General features: G+C 39.3%; 1 protein-coding gene across 1 annotated transcript in view; it reads left to right on the forward strand.

Moving 5' to 3' along the window:
* The window catches only part of NEURL1B (neuralized E3 ubiquitin protein ligase 1B), a 99,686-nt gene that overhangs the window by 46,878 nt on the left and 33,413 nt on the right, over positions 1-19,395 (forward strand). Inside the window, exon 2 of the mRNA XM_089687394.1 lies at positions 15,065-15,625. Within this exon, the coding sequence (XP_089543520.1) occupies positions 15,065-15,625 (561 nt within the window). The remainder of the gene's footprint in view (positions 1-15,064; positions 15,626-19,395) is intronic.

Below are 19,395 nucleotides of genomic sequence, written 5' to 3' on the forward strand. Positions count from 1 at the left end.
AGAGGAAAGTGAGAGGAAAGCCCTTCAAATTAAGGAGATCCTTTGGCAACCTCCAGGTCACTAGAACTAGTGCCCCCATTGGGTGATTTCCTCTATTACTTTTCTGGATGCAACCCAAAATTAGTTTTTTTCTTTTACTTCTAGTAACTTTAGTTATATTTTAAATATGTGTAATTATAGCACCAATGTCTTTCATAGCACTGTACAAAGTAAAGGCATGTATGGGCTATAAAAACAACAAAACATATACAGATACACAGAGCGATATGAAAGGGACTTGTCCAAGCAAGTTTACATTATAAAGACACAATGGTACGAGAAATTCAAAAGCAGTATTTGTATTATACAAATAGTTGTTGAGGGTGAAGTCCTGGAAAATCATATCTAGAAGTAAATATCTAAAGGGTACCATTATAGTTTGATTTTAAAGGCCCAGAGGGTTGGTGAACATCTAATAGCGCGTGGAAGAGAATTCCAGAGAAAGCAAGTGACCGAGAAGACTTACCCACCACTCTTGCCCATCCCAAGCAGCAAAATTGAGGTTCTGGGAGAGAATCAAATGTTGTCAACTATATTGGGCCACAGAAAATTATTTTTGAGGTAGAAAGTTAACCATTTCAGTTTTATTCATGACAGCAAAAGTCTATTAATGATAATTTTATTTAATTAGTTCATCTGCATTACCTTTTTTCAACTATCAACAGACTTACAAAAATTCACCATCTTTCTTTTCCAATAATTTTTACTGAAAAAATGTTGACAAGACAGTCAGGTACAAGTGCACTCAGTCAAATGTCAAGTAACAGTGTCACATCATGAGAGCAACAAGAAAAAAAGAACCCTCTCCTCTCCCCATCCTCAATATGCAGCAGCCAAATGCTATTGAGGTGGTAAGCCATAGCCAGCTACTCCTTAAAGAGTAGGATAATTATTCATTCATAGCAGAGAGGTCCCATCTATGTGTTTGTGAGTGGTTTGGGGGTCATAACACCACAGAGTGTGTTACAATTCTACAATGTATATACTGCGGCTAAAAGGCTATGGAACAAAATAAGCAAATTCCATAGAATTTCTTAGTACCCAATCCGGGGAAAAAATGCACCATCTTTCTATAACATGCACCTAATACAGTAAAGGCGATAGTTAGGAACAGGGCCACCAGAAGGTAGTAACAATGTGTATGTGTTGTTCTATCTACTTTAAACTTAAAGTGTAACTTCACTTTTGTTGAGGGGAAAAATAAAGTCCCCTCTGGGTGATCAATGTACCTTGCAGGGATTTTAACAAGCATTCCAGCCTACCTTTTTCTGTTATGTAACAGTAGCTCTTTGCTTCACTATATCCTTTCCAGACGGATTCCTTGAATAGAAGGCTCTGTTCATCATAACATCCTGGTGCATGGTTTAGGTAGGAAGGTTGCAGTGGCGTTAACCGGGAGTATTTCACCAAAACTGCATTTCCTATTGCAGAGGTTGCATAAAATTTTACTTGCATCTCAGTGCAGATTTCTAATCAAACCTGTGATCCTATCACAAAAGTGAGTTATGATATTTCTGGGGGTATTTTGTACACCAAAGTGTAGAGGACACCTCCAGGTTGCCATATTGTATTGAATTTAAAAAAGTAGGTACTATTACATTAAAAAGTACTTCCTATTGCTCTCAGAATCCCTTTTTTTTTTTTTTATTTGCTGCTGTGATCCCAATTCCGTTTAAAGGGTGGTTAGAGGTTTGTTCTCAATAGAATAGTGTCACTGTATGTAGGAGCGTAGCCACCCTCTCTTCCTTGCTCCGAGATGGTGTAGGAACCATGGACTATGGGATGTGCATAGAGCAGTGCACATGACTGCAACTAACACTCAATGCTCATTCCAAACAAAGGGAAATTTGGTGGAAAAGTAGACATTCAGGAGCTCATGGCTATATGGTGGTAGAAAAACACAGTAAGAAACAATTTCATGAAAAATAGGTTACAAAGCCATTAAATAGTTCATGTGTATTAATTATTTTCAGAGAATAAGGATATTGTTTAGTGTCTATTTGAATTTCAAAATGGCTGGTGTAGAAATTTTTATATGCTGTATCATTTTTTAATGAAAGTGGAGTTCTCCTTTTCAAGTAAATCTTTATTATTGAAATATAGGGGCTATCATTGCTAACCACCCTTTGAAAATAGATGTTCGCCTGTAAGGCTAATCTAGATTCAGTATTTTGACACTGACCTGGGCAAAGTTATACAAGCAGGGAAAGTCACAATTCCCTCTCTATATATGCATTTTTGGCCAGTAATTGGAAAGTACTGAAGTCATAGAGACTAGACTAGAATACTAGAATTTTCTGGGAAATATGTCAGCACGAGCAGCCTCAATGTTTTTTTATCATGACAAGTTTGTTTGAATGTACTAAAAAGGGTCAAATTATGTTCTGGGACCTTTTTTTGTATGTGTAAGTTACTTAACATTAATGGAAAAAAATGTGTCCAATTGGCTTATCTGAAATGTAAAAATATATATATTTTTTGTAAATTTATGTGTTTTATTAAATAGACACACTCAAGAATATCAATCTTCCCCTCAGTGGTGTGCCTGTAAACAGTGGAAAATAATCATTAGTTAAAGTAAAAGAGAACTTTCAAAGACATTTTGTCGTATTGCTGATGCTTTCCACCTGTACATGGCTTCTTTCCCTTTTAAGTTTTGGCTTTAGAGATATTTTCTGATCCCAGTTCCGAGTGTGTGATCACAGTGTCCTGGACACACAGAGAGATGCTTTGAAGAATCTCATATTTTCAGTGAACCTGGGAGGACACAAACATAGGAGCTATCATTTTAAAGGTGCACTTGGTATCAAGTGAAGTTGGGATGAGAACAGTTCTCATCCCAACTTCACTTGATACCAAGTCTGTGACCTGGAGCTGCATTGTTGATCATTACATCTGCTTAATTGAAACCTATACTGTGGGAAATATGTAGTATCTCTGTTGACCTTCCCTCTAAGGGCTCACTTAACTGGCTGTGTATTTACTACGTCATTGACTCACTAAGTAGCAAAGTGGTTATGAGACTACTGACTCTAGAGCTTTCACCTTTTAAATAAAGCCTAGAATGGAAGGACCAATTGTCTGTTCCAATGGATTCTATTTAATGATGAATTCAGGAGTAGGCCAGTCTACGAGTCAGTGGACGATTTGTACAAGCCAGTAAAGAAAAAATTGGCAGAATGTAATTTTTCTTTATGAGTTAGCTGTCTTGTGGTTGGGTGGGTGCTTTGGATCACTTTTCTGTATGAATCTGTAGCCCAATGTTGGTTGGTTTTCTTTACGCTCTCATGAAATTAGTGTGCTAAACATTCTCCTCCCAGCACCAAGTTTAATGAAGTTTCATTGTAGCAAATAGAGTAAAGCCATGTGAAACACATAATACTGTGACGGAATAATTATTTCTTTTCCTTTTATGCTTTTCAATTTGCATGTATCTTGTGTTAAACAATACTAGGCTTTGTTTGTGTGTGTCTTCAGGGGCTTTTGGCTGATTAGTTGGGATGGAGCACAAATATTCACTTACTCATTCCTTCCTTTTCCACACGGCTCCCCCCTATACTTGGGAGGCCTCAGAGGAGCCCGCACTAGGGAGGGTTTGATTGCCTGTAATTTAATATGAAAAAGGTGATAAAGCATAAACACATTTTATTTCCAATTACAAAACCATATTTCAGTGCAAGTATGTACTTAGTAGCTAGCTAGCTAACTGCAAACATATGCTGTTTGAGGCACATATGTAACCATGTATAGCTGTCGTTTTCCTTGTTTGGCAATGCGTTAACTTGAGTAGTCAAAATGAATCCAGCTTTTTTTCTTCCCTTAAAAGGAATTTATAGTGTTTTCAAAGTTTTTTTTTTTCTTTTTTTTTAATAATTTTTTATAAGGGATCTGTTTGCTGTAATTAGCTTTTATAAATGTGTGTCAATTTTTAAAAAGCAGAAAATATTTGTATAGGTTGTCAATCTAGATGAACTTGGGGACAACCATATTTGCGCATTCCAAACATGGACTCTGCTTCCCACTTTTCAGTGCTACACAATAGTTGTGCTTTACTTCTTCTTACAATACAAGTCTAAAGTATGAGCCAGCTAAGTCATTAAAATAATGCAAGTTGATTTTATGATGGTATAACCCCATCATATCTATTTGAGTGCCATGTACACTGGTGCTACTGATCCTCTTGTAGATGGCCATGTATCCATTTTACGATGTTGTACCATAGAGGTTACCTTGTTACGGTTGAGCACCGACCTGCAGGCTGGAAGGGGAGATGGTTATCGCTTACTCCAACTTTTGTTGCTTGGGGATCCTATTAGTGCTTCAGTATCTTGACATTGTTATGAAAGTACTCAGCTAGCTATATTTTTGTAGTTCTTTTATACTGTTCTACCAGAGTTTGATGTTCTGCTGTCAGACTTATATTGCAATTATATTTGTATTTTGTTGAAACTTTTCACTAAAAAATTATTGGAAACAAAATAATGAGACAAGTAATTCAAGAACGACCCCAGAACAAAAGAAATGTGGTCACCCCTAGAAATGCACGCTAGTACTGTCCTCTTACATATCCTGGGAAGTTGTGTCACAATGTAAGGGCAGAGTTTGTTTTCAACTTTCTGGCAGCAGGTACATACTGTATAGTTTATTACAGTAGTATCTGCTATTTAACAGCAGCTGACTCACTGGCCATGTGGAGAGCCTCCTCGTATACTTTGCTTTTACTGAATTCTATATGGAAGAACCTCAAAGAACTCTCATTTTTGCTAAGGCCTCAAGCTTGAAATAATTTTTGCTCTGGGTTTTAATGCTACCCCAGTTTTCTTTTTTAGATGATGGGGGAAAATATTGAAGGTCGTTATGGACATCCTTTGATATTCAAGTGGATTATTTTACATTTACACCTCATTAGAATAGGTTCCATATGATCCCTACACCTTCCAGCACTTCCTGCTGGAACAGTAGAAATTTGGAAGGGGGCAGGTACTCTTTGGCACGAGGCTGGTGTTTTAAGAGAAAGACCACCTCGTCCTGCTTTCCGTGAAGTCACCTATGTGGTTGTGTGACATGTTGGTAGCTTCATGGAAGATGGGATAGGTGTATCTCATATATGTGTGTGTATATATATATATATATATATATAACACACACACACCACAAAAAATTAGCAAACTGGTCAAAGTTCATGACTCAGCCTGATCTATCTTTGACATGAGTCCATGCTGAGTGGTTTGCTCATCTGTGATGATAATAATGGGTTGCCCTGACTTGTTAACAGCATAGAACTGAACATAGCCTGCTTCAGCTTCACAATCGGACTATAAAAAGCTCAGCTGTGTTACGTGACTAGTCATCTCTTAATTGGAGGAGTGTCTTGTATTTTTTATGTGTTTTGCAACAGCCAGCTTGATCAAGCGGAGAACGCCGCATTAAAAATAGCAGCCCTGGTCTTAGGTGGATGAACAGTGGGAACTGTTATGTTGCTGCTAGAACAGCCTGTCCTGATCTTTACTCGATAGAGGAGCAGTAGGTGCATGTGGGAGTAGAGATACAACACATACTGATGCAGATTTCATGGGATCTTTATTGTATAGATCTCATGGGTTCTTTCATTTTATAAGCTCCTTGAAAATGAATAGAAATATTTTCTTCCAAAATTAGTCCCCAGGTTGCAACAATGACATTGAATGATCAAGATGATATTTACCTTAATGCTAAAATGCTCACCTAAGTGCACGCATTGAATGTTATTTGAATTTTAATGATTGTAAACCTGTGAAAAATCACTGTCATGCTAATTTTTTAGCCCTGTCAACCCAGCATAATCTTATCTTAAAGTGGAACTACAATGCGTCTGAGTACCACAAACAAAAAATGCCATTTTATTCATTTTTAATATTCAAAGCAAACTCATGCATGCCTTATTTTGCTGAGAAATCACATGGAAAAACACCCTCTAGAATCTTGGCTGTGACCATCTTGAGTAAGGGCAGATGATTCCTGTAGAATTTACTTCCTGGAATCCATCTGCCCTTAGCTCAGGAATGCAGACAGGAGGATGTGCTTAGCTGGGAAAACCCCTCCTCCCCTCCTGAAGACTCCTGGGATGTATTACATCATTTGCCTAGGCTTGGAAACCAGACAGTAACTGAAGAAAGGTTAAAAAAAAAAAGTTTAAAACAAATAAATAGGATACACTTTCCTACCTATTTACTAATGCTAGCAGCATAAGGAGTAAAAATATTCAATGTTAATTGAGAGAGAGCGAAGTTCCACTTTAATGTAGCAATAACACAATGTAGCATTGAATAGGGAATAAAGCTCTCCTAAAGTAAAATCCATGTGTTCACTTTGAGCTTTAACCATTCCACTACATTGCATAAAAGTTAAACTAATGTCATAAAATATGCAAATATGAGGGGACTGCACAACTTATGAAAACACTGCATTAAGAAAAATGACAGGTAAATGTAATTTATTTTTTTCTAAATTGTTGCTATTTGTTTTCAATAAAGAAAATGAAGAAATAAAAATATATATGGATCCCAGTTTGTTACCAAGTTAAATACCTTATCTGTCCTGCAAGAAATTATGTAGAATACATTGTAGGAGACTACAAGGTATAATGTGCAGAACCAAAACAGAACAAAAGACAATCAATCTGGGACATTGTATTGTGAATACACTGATCAGCAGCTGCATTCATTGGCTGCAGTCACTGATTGAGTAAAATTATGCAAGATGTCCCTTTTTAACAAAAGTCAGTCAAATGATCAGCTTCTGTCAAGTGGGGGCTAACGCACATTGATCAAAATTCGTCTGGCACCTGCTGAACCGTCCAAATTTCGATCAGTTTATGGCCGGTTTTACAGGGACAAAGGCCTAGGGTCTCAAGTGGTTAAACCTGTCCAATCCATCCTTCTCCCTGTAGCACTTGGATCCCCAGCTGCTTTCTGCTTCTGTGTGAGAGTTTGTTTCTGATATGGCCAACTGTCACCTCATGCCTATGTCCAGCTGTAGAGTTGTAAACCTTTGTATAGAAAGTTTTAGACCTGTGGTTCCTGGGAACTCCACACTGCTGCAATTATACAGTATGCAGTACAAGTAGCTGTGTGATGTGGGAAAAATGTTATCTCCTGTAAAAAGAGCTTTATTCGTTATCTTGTTTATGGCATGTTTGACCATTAAACAAAATAAATGGATAAATGATACTTTGTGTAAATGTATCCAGTGTCTTTCCATAGTAACGTTGTTATCCGGTATAGGGAGTGCCATAGCACCTGCCTGTGTGTAGTTATTACCTTATCAGTGAAATAAAATCACAGTCATGTGGCTGATAGGCGAGCAAGCACAGGCTTGTTTCCTTTCATTCATTATGTGCTGGGAATGTGAACACAATGTCATTATTTTTATACGCATAACACGGTAATGAATGTCAATTCTTCTGCTGATTTGGTAATTTTTTTTTTTTACTGCACCTTAAGCCCTGGTTCACATATATGCGGCCGTGCGGGCCGTGTTTTGCGCGGGCACAAGAGCCCATTCATTTGAATGGACTCGCGTGCCCCGGGACACGCAGGGAAGAAGTCCCTGCACTTTTTTGGAAACCTCAGCCCACACAGGAACCTTGGTTCCCAGTGCGGTTGCGATTTCCAGTGCTGACGGCGTGCCATCAGAATTAATGGCACCCGCCCGTGGGTCCGCATTCTTCTGTGTGGGTGGTGCATGGATTTTTGTGCGGATCCGCAGTGGCACCACCCGCACATATGTGAATCTAGCCTAAATCTATAAAATACATACTTCACATTAAATGATGGCCACATGACAATAGGTACCAGGTGTTTTAGGCCATTACAGCAGGTTTTCTTAAAGGATAAGTTCACCTTTGGGAGCATGTTACATGTTTCACCCGTTTTTAGGTGTTCCCAATGCTGCAGCTGCTACCCAACTCCCTCCCGTGACAGCAGTACGGGGAGAAGTTCCCCATACTCCGCTCACACGGCCTAGTCATTCATTTACAGAGTTCTGTGAATTAAGGAACTACATGTCCTGACAGCCTTTGCAGATGTCGGCTTGTATTTCTCAATTAACACAGTGCTTTTGAATGCTGTGGTAGTTCAGTGAGTCTTCGGCTAGGTTACATAGTCTAGTTGAAAAAAGACAAAAGTCCATCCAGTTCAACCAATAAAAAAAAAAAAAAAAAGTTATAATCCTGCACCCACAGTTGAACCAGAGGAAGGCAAAAAAAAAAACAGCAAAGCATGATCCAATTTGCTCCAGCAGGGGAAACAATTCCTTCCTGATCCCCCAAGAGGCAAAAGGATATTCCCTGGATCAACTTTACCTATAAATATTAGTATCCAGTTATATTCTGTGTATCTATGAAACAATCCAGGCCTTTTTTAAAGCAGTCAACAGAACCAACTCTTGAGGGCGTCTATTCCACATTTTCTCAGCTCTTACTGTGAAGAAACCTTTCCATATTTGGAGATTACATTTCTTTTCCTACAGACGTACAGAGTGCTCCCTTGTCCTCTGTGGTGACCTCAGGGTGAATAGCTCTACACCAAGTTCTCTATATGAACCACTGATGTATTTATACATGTTGATCATATCCCCCCTTAATCTCCTCTTCTCAAGAGAGAATAGATTCAGTTCCTCTAATCTTTCCTCATAGCTGAGCTCCTCCATATCTCTTATCAGTTTGGTTGCCCTTCTCTGTACTTTCTCCAGTTCCCCAATGTTCTTTTTGTGAATTGGTGCCCAAAACTGAACTGCATATTCCAGATGAGGTGTTACTAATGATTTGTACAGGGGTAATATGATATCTCTCTCTGGAGTCTATACCTCTTTTAATACAAGAGAGGATTTTACTCGCATTAGAAACCACAGCTTGGCATTGCATGCCATTATTAAGCTTGTGATCTACCAGAACTCCCAGATCCTTCTCCACCATTGATTCCCCCAGTTGTACCCCCCTAGTATGTATGATGCATGCATATTCTTAGTCCCGAAGTGCATAACCTTACATTTATCAACATTAAACCTCAGTTGCCACATAGTTGCCGAATTAAACAGTACATTGAGGTCAGCTTGTAAATTGGAGACATCCTGTAAGGACGTTATTCCACTGCACAGCTTCGTGTCATCTGCAAAGACTGAAATGGGATTTTTAATCCCAGACCCTATATCGTTTATAAATATATTAAAAAGTAAGGGTCCCAACACTGAACCCTGGGGTACACCACTGATGACCCCAGACCATTCACAGTATGAAGCATTAACCACTACTCTCTGAATATGATCTTTTATCCAGTTTTCTATCCATTTACATACAGATTTTTCCAAGCATGTAGACTTTACCTTACACATTAGCCATGTGTGGGGAACTGTGTCAAATGCTTTTGCAAAATCCAAGTATACCACGTCCACCGCCACCCCTCTGTCCAAGGTTTTGCTCACCTCCTCATAAAAATCTGATTTGTTTGAAAACTTCTGTCTTTAATGAATCCATGCTGGTTAAATATTATTTATATTATATAGTATTTATTTATGATTCTGTTTATTTACTTGTGTATTTATTAACAATACTTTATTATTATCACCCTAACAAAAATAATAAATAATAAATGAATAAAATAATAAATGTATTATTATTATTATTATTATTAATAATAATAATAATAATAATAATTATAATAAATAATAATAAAAAAAGAAATGAAAGCTGAAGCAGACAAACCTAGCAAAAATTAATGCAACAGATGATATTTTTCTCTATTGGCTAATAAAAAACCACCAAAGCTCAAAAATGGCTAAAAATGCTGTATGAAAATATGCAAAAAAACACAGTAAGATATACACGAAAAACGGTACACTCAGATGTGAATGAAGCTTGGCTCCATGAGGATTAGCAGGGTTGGCATATGCAATGTGGGGTTTCTTTTTTTTTTTTTACTTTTACCCTTTACTTTTTATGTGTCAACCCACACCAGTGACTTTATGAATAAGCAGCTGTCGTCATATGTTTCCAGTTTTTGCAGATGGCAAAATTAGGCTTTTCTCAAATAAAATCCTTTTTAATATTGAGAGAAAAAGAACATTGAAAAAAGCAAGACAGTTTTATTAGTGTTAATTAGTTTGTATGTTTTCGTACAGTAGGAATGTTCTTGTAGCAAGCTGTAGCTGATTTATATCATGTGAAGATGCTATCTGGTTGAGCTCCACCTGAGCCTGTGCAGACATATTTAGAAGCATTGAGATCTAAATATACCATGTCCGTCCAACAATTAATCGTCCTCAGCTGTTGCTGTGTAGAGGGCCTGGATCTGTCCAGGAGGACAAAGTGACAGCAGTGGAGGTGTCCTCATAAATACCCAGGGAAATCCTCCCTCTTAGCCAAAACATACTATTAGTTTAAAGCAGGGGTCTCCAAAGGTTCTAAACAAAGGTCCAGTTTGTCCCTCAAACATTAGGGGGGAGGACTGTGGCAAGTGGGAGAAGAAAATGTCCTGGCATCAGTGGGAGTAAACAAAGCCCCATCATTGATATTAGGAGGAGTATTACTGCCTCATCATTGATATCAATGGGAGGAATAGTGTGCCATCTTTAGTGTCAGTGGGAGTAATAATGCTCCATCATTGGTGTCAATAGGAGTAATAGTGCTCCATCGTTGGTGTTAGTAGGAGTAATAATGCTCCATTGTTGGTGTCAGTAGGAGTAATAGTGCTCCATTGTTGGTGTCAGTAGGAGTAATAGTGCTCCATTGTTGGTGTCAGTAGGAGTAATAGTGCTCCATCGTAGGTGTAAGTAGGGGAAATAGTGCTCCATCATTGGTATAAATGGGAGTGATAGTGGTCCATTATTGATACCAGTGAGAGGAGTAGTACCCAATTGTCAGTGGCAGGGACTATGCCATGCTGTTTGTTGACAGTGGGGGAATAATTCTGCAAGGGCTGGATAAAAGCAAGCAAAGGGCCACATTCAGCCCTCAGGCCACAGTTTTGGAGACCACTGGTTTAAAGTAATTCTGTATTGAGGAATCATGAAAGTTACCATTACTGGCATCTCCTTCTGAAATGATGTAGGTGTATCTTTTTGGTCCAGTATCTTCAGTACTTTCCTGTTTACTGACCTGTATGTAAATCCAGAGTCTGGACTTCGCTATGACTTTCTAACCCACTTGATCTGGGTCTGTGACCATTTTGAAACCATTCAGAAGCATTGGTTTTTAATATGGAATATGTTTTTCTAGGCTAAAAGCAGATCTTGTTTTAAACAAGAGCTGGATGCATTCTTAAATGTACAAAAGATAACTGGATATTAACATTTGTAATAACAACAGATATTGTCGGTCCAGGTAATATCAGATTTGCCTCCTAGGGGATCAGTAAGAATTTTTTTTCCACCACTAGAGCAAGTTGGACCATAGTTTATAGCATGGCCAGTTTTTTTTCCCTTTCTCTGGATCAACTTTGGGTATAGGGCCCTGTATATGTAAGACCCTATGCTTCCCCCACTAGAGCAAATATGGGGCATGGTTTACAGCATGGCCCATCTTTTTTTGCTTTTCTCTGGATCAACTTTGGGTATAGGGTCCTGTATATGTAGGACCCTATATTTCCCCCCACTAGAGCAAATTGGACCATGGTTTACAGCATGGCCTATCTTTTTTTTTTTTTTTTGCCTTTCTCTGGATCAACTTTGGGTATAGGGTCCTACATATACAGGACCCTATACTTCCCCCACTAGAGCAAATTGGACCATGGTTTACAGCATGGCCCATCTTTTTTGCCTTTTTCTGGATCAACTTTGGGTATAGGGTCCTGTATACGTAGGACCCTATACTTCCTGCACTAGAGCTAATTGGACCATGGTTTATAGCATGGCCCATTTTTTTTTTCCTTTCTCTGGATCAACTTTGGGTATAGGGTCCTGTATATGTAGGACCCTATACTTCCTGCACTAGAGAAAATTGGACTGTGGTTTATAGCATGGCCCATTTTTTTTTTTTGGCCTTTCTCTGGATCAACATTGGGTATAGGGTCCTGTATATGTAGGTTTTTCTATTGGTTGAGCTAGATGGACTTGCCCTTTTCCAACCAAATTATGTAACATTATATATAAATATCTAATGTGAATATTCCAAGTTTTATGGATGCCATGAATGCAGGAAATGGACAGTCGCTATATATTCACATCCATGGTCTATTAAACTCAGTTGTCCTCCTCGTATGTTGTAACCTAGCTGCTGAAAGGCAGGGAAAGGGGTTAAACCTTTCCAACACAAAGGCCCCAGGAAGGAAGGAAAGGCTGGGGAACAGCACATAACTTCCAGTGGGATGGATTTACATTACCTGTCGTCTTCTGCGTTTCAGGCAAACACTGGGCCCTGTGATTGGAAACAAATTCATATATAATAAAGGAAATGGTTACTGCATATTTCCACTGCATATTTCCACTGCAGAACAACTGCTGTGATCTCGTGGGTAAATGGACAGGAAGGTATACAGGCTTCCGAACAGTTTATCCTCTGTGGGGACCATTTATTTCCTTCTTTTCAGGTTTTTAGAATATCCATCTAGTATAGACACAGAGCCATCTCTCAGTCTACGTGTTATAGTGCATGGCTGAAGCAGCTTGCTGAGTGGAATGCCATTGTTTACTAATGGCTGAAATATATGATGTGGCTGAAAAGGCCGTATAGTATTTTTCATGTAACAGATGTTTATGAAGTGGGCCATGTCTTGCAGGGATATACTTTTGACTGGCAGTTGTGTAGTATTCTATGAGCAGTTGCTTTATGAGTATCAATCTTACTTTTCAGCGCTGGTATCCTGGGGCTGTTTCACACCACGTTTTCCTGGTTTTATTTACCATGCTACAAAATGTTCCACAGTCCATTGCCTCCTACAAATCAAACCAAAGTGTTACTAAACCCATAACAGTAAAATCAGTCTGTATGTGCAGTAACGCATGCTTGTTATACTCACTGTGGAACCTAAGGGGTTAATCCTCTGCATTGTGTAAAAAGACGGTTTGATCCTGCCTTCTCTGATCCTCCCCTTCTACTGTCCCCAATCCATCTGCTAATAGTACAGAGCTCTAGGAGTCATGCTCAGTTTGGTGTGAATTGCTAGAGAAGATTTGTTTTGGGGGGAAGAGTGCATGTGATCGACACAGGGCCAATCAGCGCTGTCCAGACAGAGGATCAGGGGTGATGCAGCCTCAGAGGACAGTCAGAGGAGAATGAAAACTCCTTCTGCAAGATTAACCAGTGCTCAGCTGATAGAAGTCACAAGACTGCTATTCACTGCTAACAAGAAAAGGTATTTAGCAGTTTATACACTCACCAGCCACTTTATTAGGTACACCTGTTCAATTACTTCGTAACACAAATTGTTAATCAGCCATTCACATGGCAGCAGCTTAGATGCATTTAGGCATCTAGACGTGGTGTGGAAGACTTGCTGAAGTTCAAACCAAGCATCAGAATGGGGAAGAAAGGGGATTTAAGTGACTTTGAACGTGGCATTGTTGTTGGTGCCAGACAGGCTGGTCTGAGTATTTCAAAAACTGCTGATCTACTGGGATTTTCACGCACAATCATATTTAGGGTTTACAGAGAATGGTCCAAAAAAGAGAAAATATCCAGTGAGCGGCAGTTGTGACATTCAGATGGTAGGGTCAGAATTTGACATAACAACATAAAAGCATGGATCCATCCTGCCTTGTATCATAGGTTCAGGCTGCTGCTGGTGGTGTAATGGTGTGGGGGATATTTTCTTGACACTAGCAAGGTGTACCTTATAAAGCGGCCAGTGAGTGTTTTTTTCTAAAATAATTGCATTTCCACGTTCTGTGTACTGTGGGAGACCAGATATAGTAAATGCAGAGTCCTGGGTTTAGTAACACTTTAAAGAATATGGGACCAGAAATACATTGACTGCCATTACTAAACTCCTCCTGAAATGCTTGTTACCTGGTTCTACTACTGATCTTCTGGCTTCTGTTCACACTAATTGGCCCAATAGAAGTACTCCGATCTGCCTTCACTTAGTGCATGCTTGTTAAGTGATTCAGGATGTGAAGGAGCCTGAATATCAGCAAGGCAGCTGACAGTTACAGCTTAGAAAGGAGCTTAGTTGTGGCATCCTTTGTATTTCTTTCTTAGGTTTCCAATGAGTGCCAGTGGACAGGGCACTGATGAGAATGGTATTATGTATTTGTGAATTATTGTGTAAAAATTAAAAATAAAGACTTTTTGTAACATATACAGTATTTTAATACTATACTTCTGCATGTTTCTTGTTTATAAAAGAAGTGCAGCCTGTTTGATAAGTCAAAGGTACAATGAAAAGCACAATAACCAATAGCATATAATAAGAATACATATGTTATTAGACTGCATCAAACTGCTGTAATAAAAACTGTTTTTCAGTGGTGACATCAGTGTTCCGTATATAGACATAGTGGAATAGGAGAAGAGGTGAGGAGTCACATCAGCCATGGCAACAAGAGGGCCAACTACACACCGATCCTCTACTCCTACGTCACTGAAATGTTTGAATCAAAACAAACTGACACGGCTATAAGCCACGTTCAACTGCTGCTTTCAGCCACATATGCTGATCCTGTTCCTGAGCTTGTCTGCAGCAGATAGGAGTAATAGCTGCATACTTGATCCCACAATTAAAACTCCATTTATTGTTCAGAAAGTTACAAACATATCCCTGCCCTAGTCCTTTGGCTGACACCTTTCACCCTTATAAGAGCTAAATTACAAAGGTTAATTATGAGATTAAACACGTAGGTGAAATGCGTAAGTTCAAAGGACTTGAGTGAGAATGTATGAGCAGGTGAGGTTCCTGGGGGGTAGAGGAGGCTTGTATGGGGTGTCAAAGCATGGGGCAGGTTTCATCCCCAAATGGAGAGCTTTTTAATGGGATTTTGTTTATAAAGACTCTGCACATACTTCATATCATACAAACCTGATCTTCTATCATTCTTTTTTTTTTACCTCCTCCAGACACAAGCCATCACAGTCGTCCAGTAGCCAATAGACCATGCTACACGTTTCTCCACTGTGGTCAGGACAGAAGACTTGTCCTCTCCCGAACTGAGTCTCCACGGTTTCATTGCCAAACTAAGGGGAAGAACATCCGTCTTGATACTCATGGAAGAAAAGCCATCCGGCGTAATAGCTTTTGTAACGGAATTACCTTTACCAGTCGCCCAATTCACCTGTATGAGAAAGTCCGTCTGAAGCTCGTGTCCGTCCACCATGGCTGGAGTGGAGCTCTACGTTTTGGATTCACAATTCATGATCCGGCGCAAATGAAAACTGAAGACATACCCAAGTATGCATGCCCTGATCTGGTTACCCGACCTGGGTACTGGGCAAAAGCTTTACCAGAGAGATTTGCACAGAGGGACAATATTTTAGCATTTTGGGTTGACCGGCATGGAAGAATTTTCTACAGCATCAATGATGAGGAGCCTATATTATTTCATTGTGGAGTTAAAGTCTCCAGTCCTCTCTGGGCCTTGATCGATGTCTATGGCATCACCCAAGAAGTACAGATACTAGGTACAATTTCATTTTTCTTTATTTGTATTTTGTTTAAAGGGTAGGTGTAGAATCTACAAAAAAACTTTGCTCAATCCTGCACGCTTCATTGAATTGTGTGCATAGAAGTTAAGCACTTTCAACAATTTCTCTTTGTTTAATTAAGCTTTTCTCTCAGTTTCAGTCTAGTGAAAGTAGTTACCAGGACAAGGGGTAAATCTCCCCAGCAGGGACATAGCTGGTAACAGGGATTCTAACCCTCCCATTACTATCCAGAACTAAAAAAAAAGTTCTCTGGGTTTTGATACTTATTTATGATTACAACTTTAGGAGGATTTGCATACTGTAAGTGTTAACTGCTTTGGCCTAAGTTTATGCCTCGGGGTTCTTGCAAAACCCAAATATCCTAAGATTAAGATTTGATTAAGATTTAATTAATTTGATTAAGATTAAGATTTGATTAATTTTATATAATCCTCCAACCATTTGTATGACTATACTATAAGTTTGCCTTTATAAAACAAAAGGACTCAACAATTTTAATGTTGGGTAATTGAGGTCAGCATAAGGTCTTTGTGGGTCCTTAAAATGTAAGTGTGCCAAAAATCTAGAGCTTCAAATCGAGTTCATCTCAAAAGAATGTGTAAAATGGAAAATTATTTTGAGGAATCATTAGACCCTATTTGGGGTTCTGGCCAGCAGGTTTCACGCCTAATTCCTAGAGGATGACGTGTACCTATTGATGGTTAATAAAAGAATCGCTACTATTTTAAGAGACCCTGATCCGCTTTTTTGGTTAAGACCAGGGACGGAATTGTTTTCTCCAGTGATGGGGGATGTATATAGTAAAGTGAATTAGTCTTTTATCTCATGCGATGTGCTCTCAGCACAGTCCTGCTGTATATTGAGTTGTTCACTTGTAGCCATCAATGGTCCGGCATACTGTATATCTTGTATGTCCCATAAGAGACTCTTTAGGGCCTCTTACTCTGCATTCCTCTGTTATCGGACGGGGTTTTTAGAAAGTCCATCACTTGACCCTGCACGAGAAACTCCAGCTACCATTGTTATCACTACACACAGGAGTGTTCCAATTCGCTTTTTAAGATCTTGGAAACTTAGAACCATTAAAATAACAGATCAACAAATTACCTCATTTAGACAAGTGGCTGATGCAGCTCAGCTTTGAGCTGGGTATGTTGGACAGCATGTATGAGACTTTCTGGTTAAACTGAAGCAGTGCAAAAGCAGTGATAGTATCCAAAGTGCAGTAAATCATACTAATCATTGAAATTACTATACTATTGTCAGTTCTATGAAAGATGAGTTCTCGTTCTGACTCATCACCACCAATTAGATCTCTTCCTAAGCTTATCTTGCTACAGTAAAGTGTGTACAGAAATGTGACTGGCCACTGCACTGCCTTATTGAAAAAAGGGCGGTAAGATCTTAGATTAACCCAATGGGCTATTTAAAGCTGATTTAAGTGGTACCGCAGTCAAAGTGTTACATTTTTAATAGAATGAGGAAGGATTAGAACCTTTCATTTTGGCAATTTATACTTAAGCTGGCCAAACAATGATCGAAATTCAGCCGGTTCAGCAGGAACGAGCTGAAATCAGATCAGTGTGTAGCAATCCCCACTCATTACAGTTTGTTTCACTTTTGATGAAGGGACATGCTGGAAAATCTTTTTTCAATAATCAAAAAGTTTTATACTACAACACACCAGTTCTCTTGTAATTGTTAAAGAAGTATAGCTAAAACATTTTTGGCTTTATTTCTCTTGGGTATTACAGGAGTGCAGTTCGTTCTACACCCCTGTGATCCATTTTCAGCCATCAGTGGGCTAAAGCCTGCTGTCGACTGACATCACAGAGCTGGTCCAGGCTCTGAAATGATCCCAACCATATGATTGGGATCCACCCAGAAGCCTGGAGTGGCACCTGACTCCTGAGATCCTGAGTCAGCTGCTCCCACCCCCTTCACAGCCCAGCGCTCCAGTGAGCGTTGATAGTCACCAGCTCTCTGCTCACGAAACACTGAGAACTGAGCGATCAGTGGTCTTTGATCGCTCAGTTCTCAGTCTTAAAGCCAGTGGGGGGACAGATGCTGCATCCACTTAAGTGAGTATAATTTTATTTATTTATTTTTTAGCTTAACCCATACTACTCTTTTAAAGTGTTACTAAACCCAGGACCCTGCATTTACTATATCTGGTCTCCCATAGTACACAGAACATGGAAGTGCAATTATTTTAGTAAATATAAACTGCTAAATACCTTTTCTCATCAGCAGTATATAGCAGTCTTGTGACTTCTATCAGTGTCCAGTCAAGCACTGGTTAAAGCTTGTGGGAGGAGTTTTCATTCTCCTGTAGGAGGATGCAGGACCCCTGACCTCTGTCTGGACAGCGCTGATTGGCCCTGTGCTGATCACATGCACTCTTCCAAGAAATCCCTCTCTAGCAATACACACCAAACTGAGCATGTGCAGAGTGACTCTACATGATATGTCTTATCAGGAGATAGGGGGGACACTGGAAGAAAGGGAGGATCAAAGAAGTCAATATCAAACAACGTTTTTACACAATGCAGAGGATTAACCCCTTAGGTTCCACAGTGAGTATAACAAGCATGCTTTACTGCATATACAGACTGATTTTACTGTTGTGGGTTTAGTAACACTTTAAGTAGTTCTGTTGTGTTTTATAGATTTTCTGACTATAGCTGCCATTGTATACTGCATACGTTCATAATGATTTGTGAATAATATCCTTTTGAATTTTAGCAAGTGAAATGGTGTATTTTCTAAATGCTGCATAGAAATATCGTCAACCAATAGCATTACTCCTGGTTATTATCATTGGCCAAGAGGCCTCCTGAAATGATGTAACCAATCATTGCCCATCGGCCAATATTTTCTCTGTACCTAGCACTCTTCAGTTGCCTATTCAGCTGTTCCCATAATGAAGTGAAGCACAGCTGTGGCTGAACTGTAATGTGTGGGCTGTTTGAAGACCCTCACATAGTTCATAGGCCACATCGGCATCTGATCAGCTGTACAATTGTTCACTTATTTTTAAATAGGCAGCCGTTTCTCAAGTGTTTCTTTTATGTATTCAAAAATAACTTCATCTTGTCTGCTTCCTCCCCCTCCCTCTTACACAATTGCAGATATGGAAGTATAAGTATGTGTAAACTCTCACTGTAAACACAAAAAAACCAATTCTATTTAAAATAGAAATGAAAGGCAAAACATTTGTGTACAGATTAAAAAAAAACATTATATACCATTTTTTTCCCTTTTTTAAAATAAGAGATCACCTACCCTCTGTTCTCAGCTGCATATGAGCTGGGGGAGGAGAAACAGCAGTACCGTGATTTTCCCAGTGAATGATTTTGTTGGGGGTGTGGGTGTCAGGATAAGTCTGAGCTTTGGAGGAGAGCAGGCAGAGTTCCCAGCACGGATAGAAAACTGACCACGCTGTGCTCTCATGCCTAGTGTGGCCAGTTTTTGGAAAAACAGAGGGACTGGGAGGAACACCAGGGATATCACACAAATGAAGCAATACAAGGAGAACAGGATACTTTTTAGGAATATGAAATGTTGGGTTTACATTTTCTTTAAGCTTGGGGAAAATAAATACCTTTTTTATTGTCTTTAATACTGCCACTTCCCGATTCCTTGCCTGGAAGAGGATGATGTAGGGTTGCGTTCTTGCTGCCTTTTGGGATGCAGGCATTGCACATCACAGGGGGCCACTAGCATATGCACAGACATGCCCCAGG

Source organism: Staurois parvus, unplaced genomic scaffold (assembly GCF_062004578.1).
Source record: "Staurois parvus isolate SC_StPar_1 unplaced genomic scaffold, SC_StPar_1.0 ptg000424l, whole genome shotgun sequence".
In the NCBI taxonomy this organism is placed as follows: domain Eukaryota; kingdom Metazoa; phylum Chordata; class Amphibia; order Anura; family Ranidae; genus Staurois; species Staurois parvus.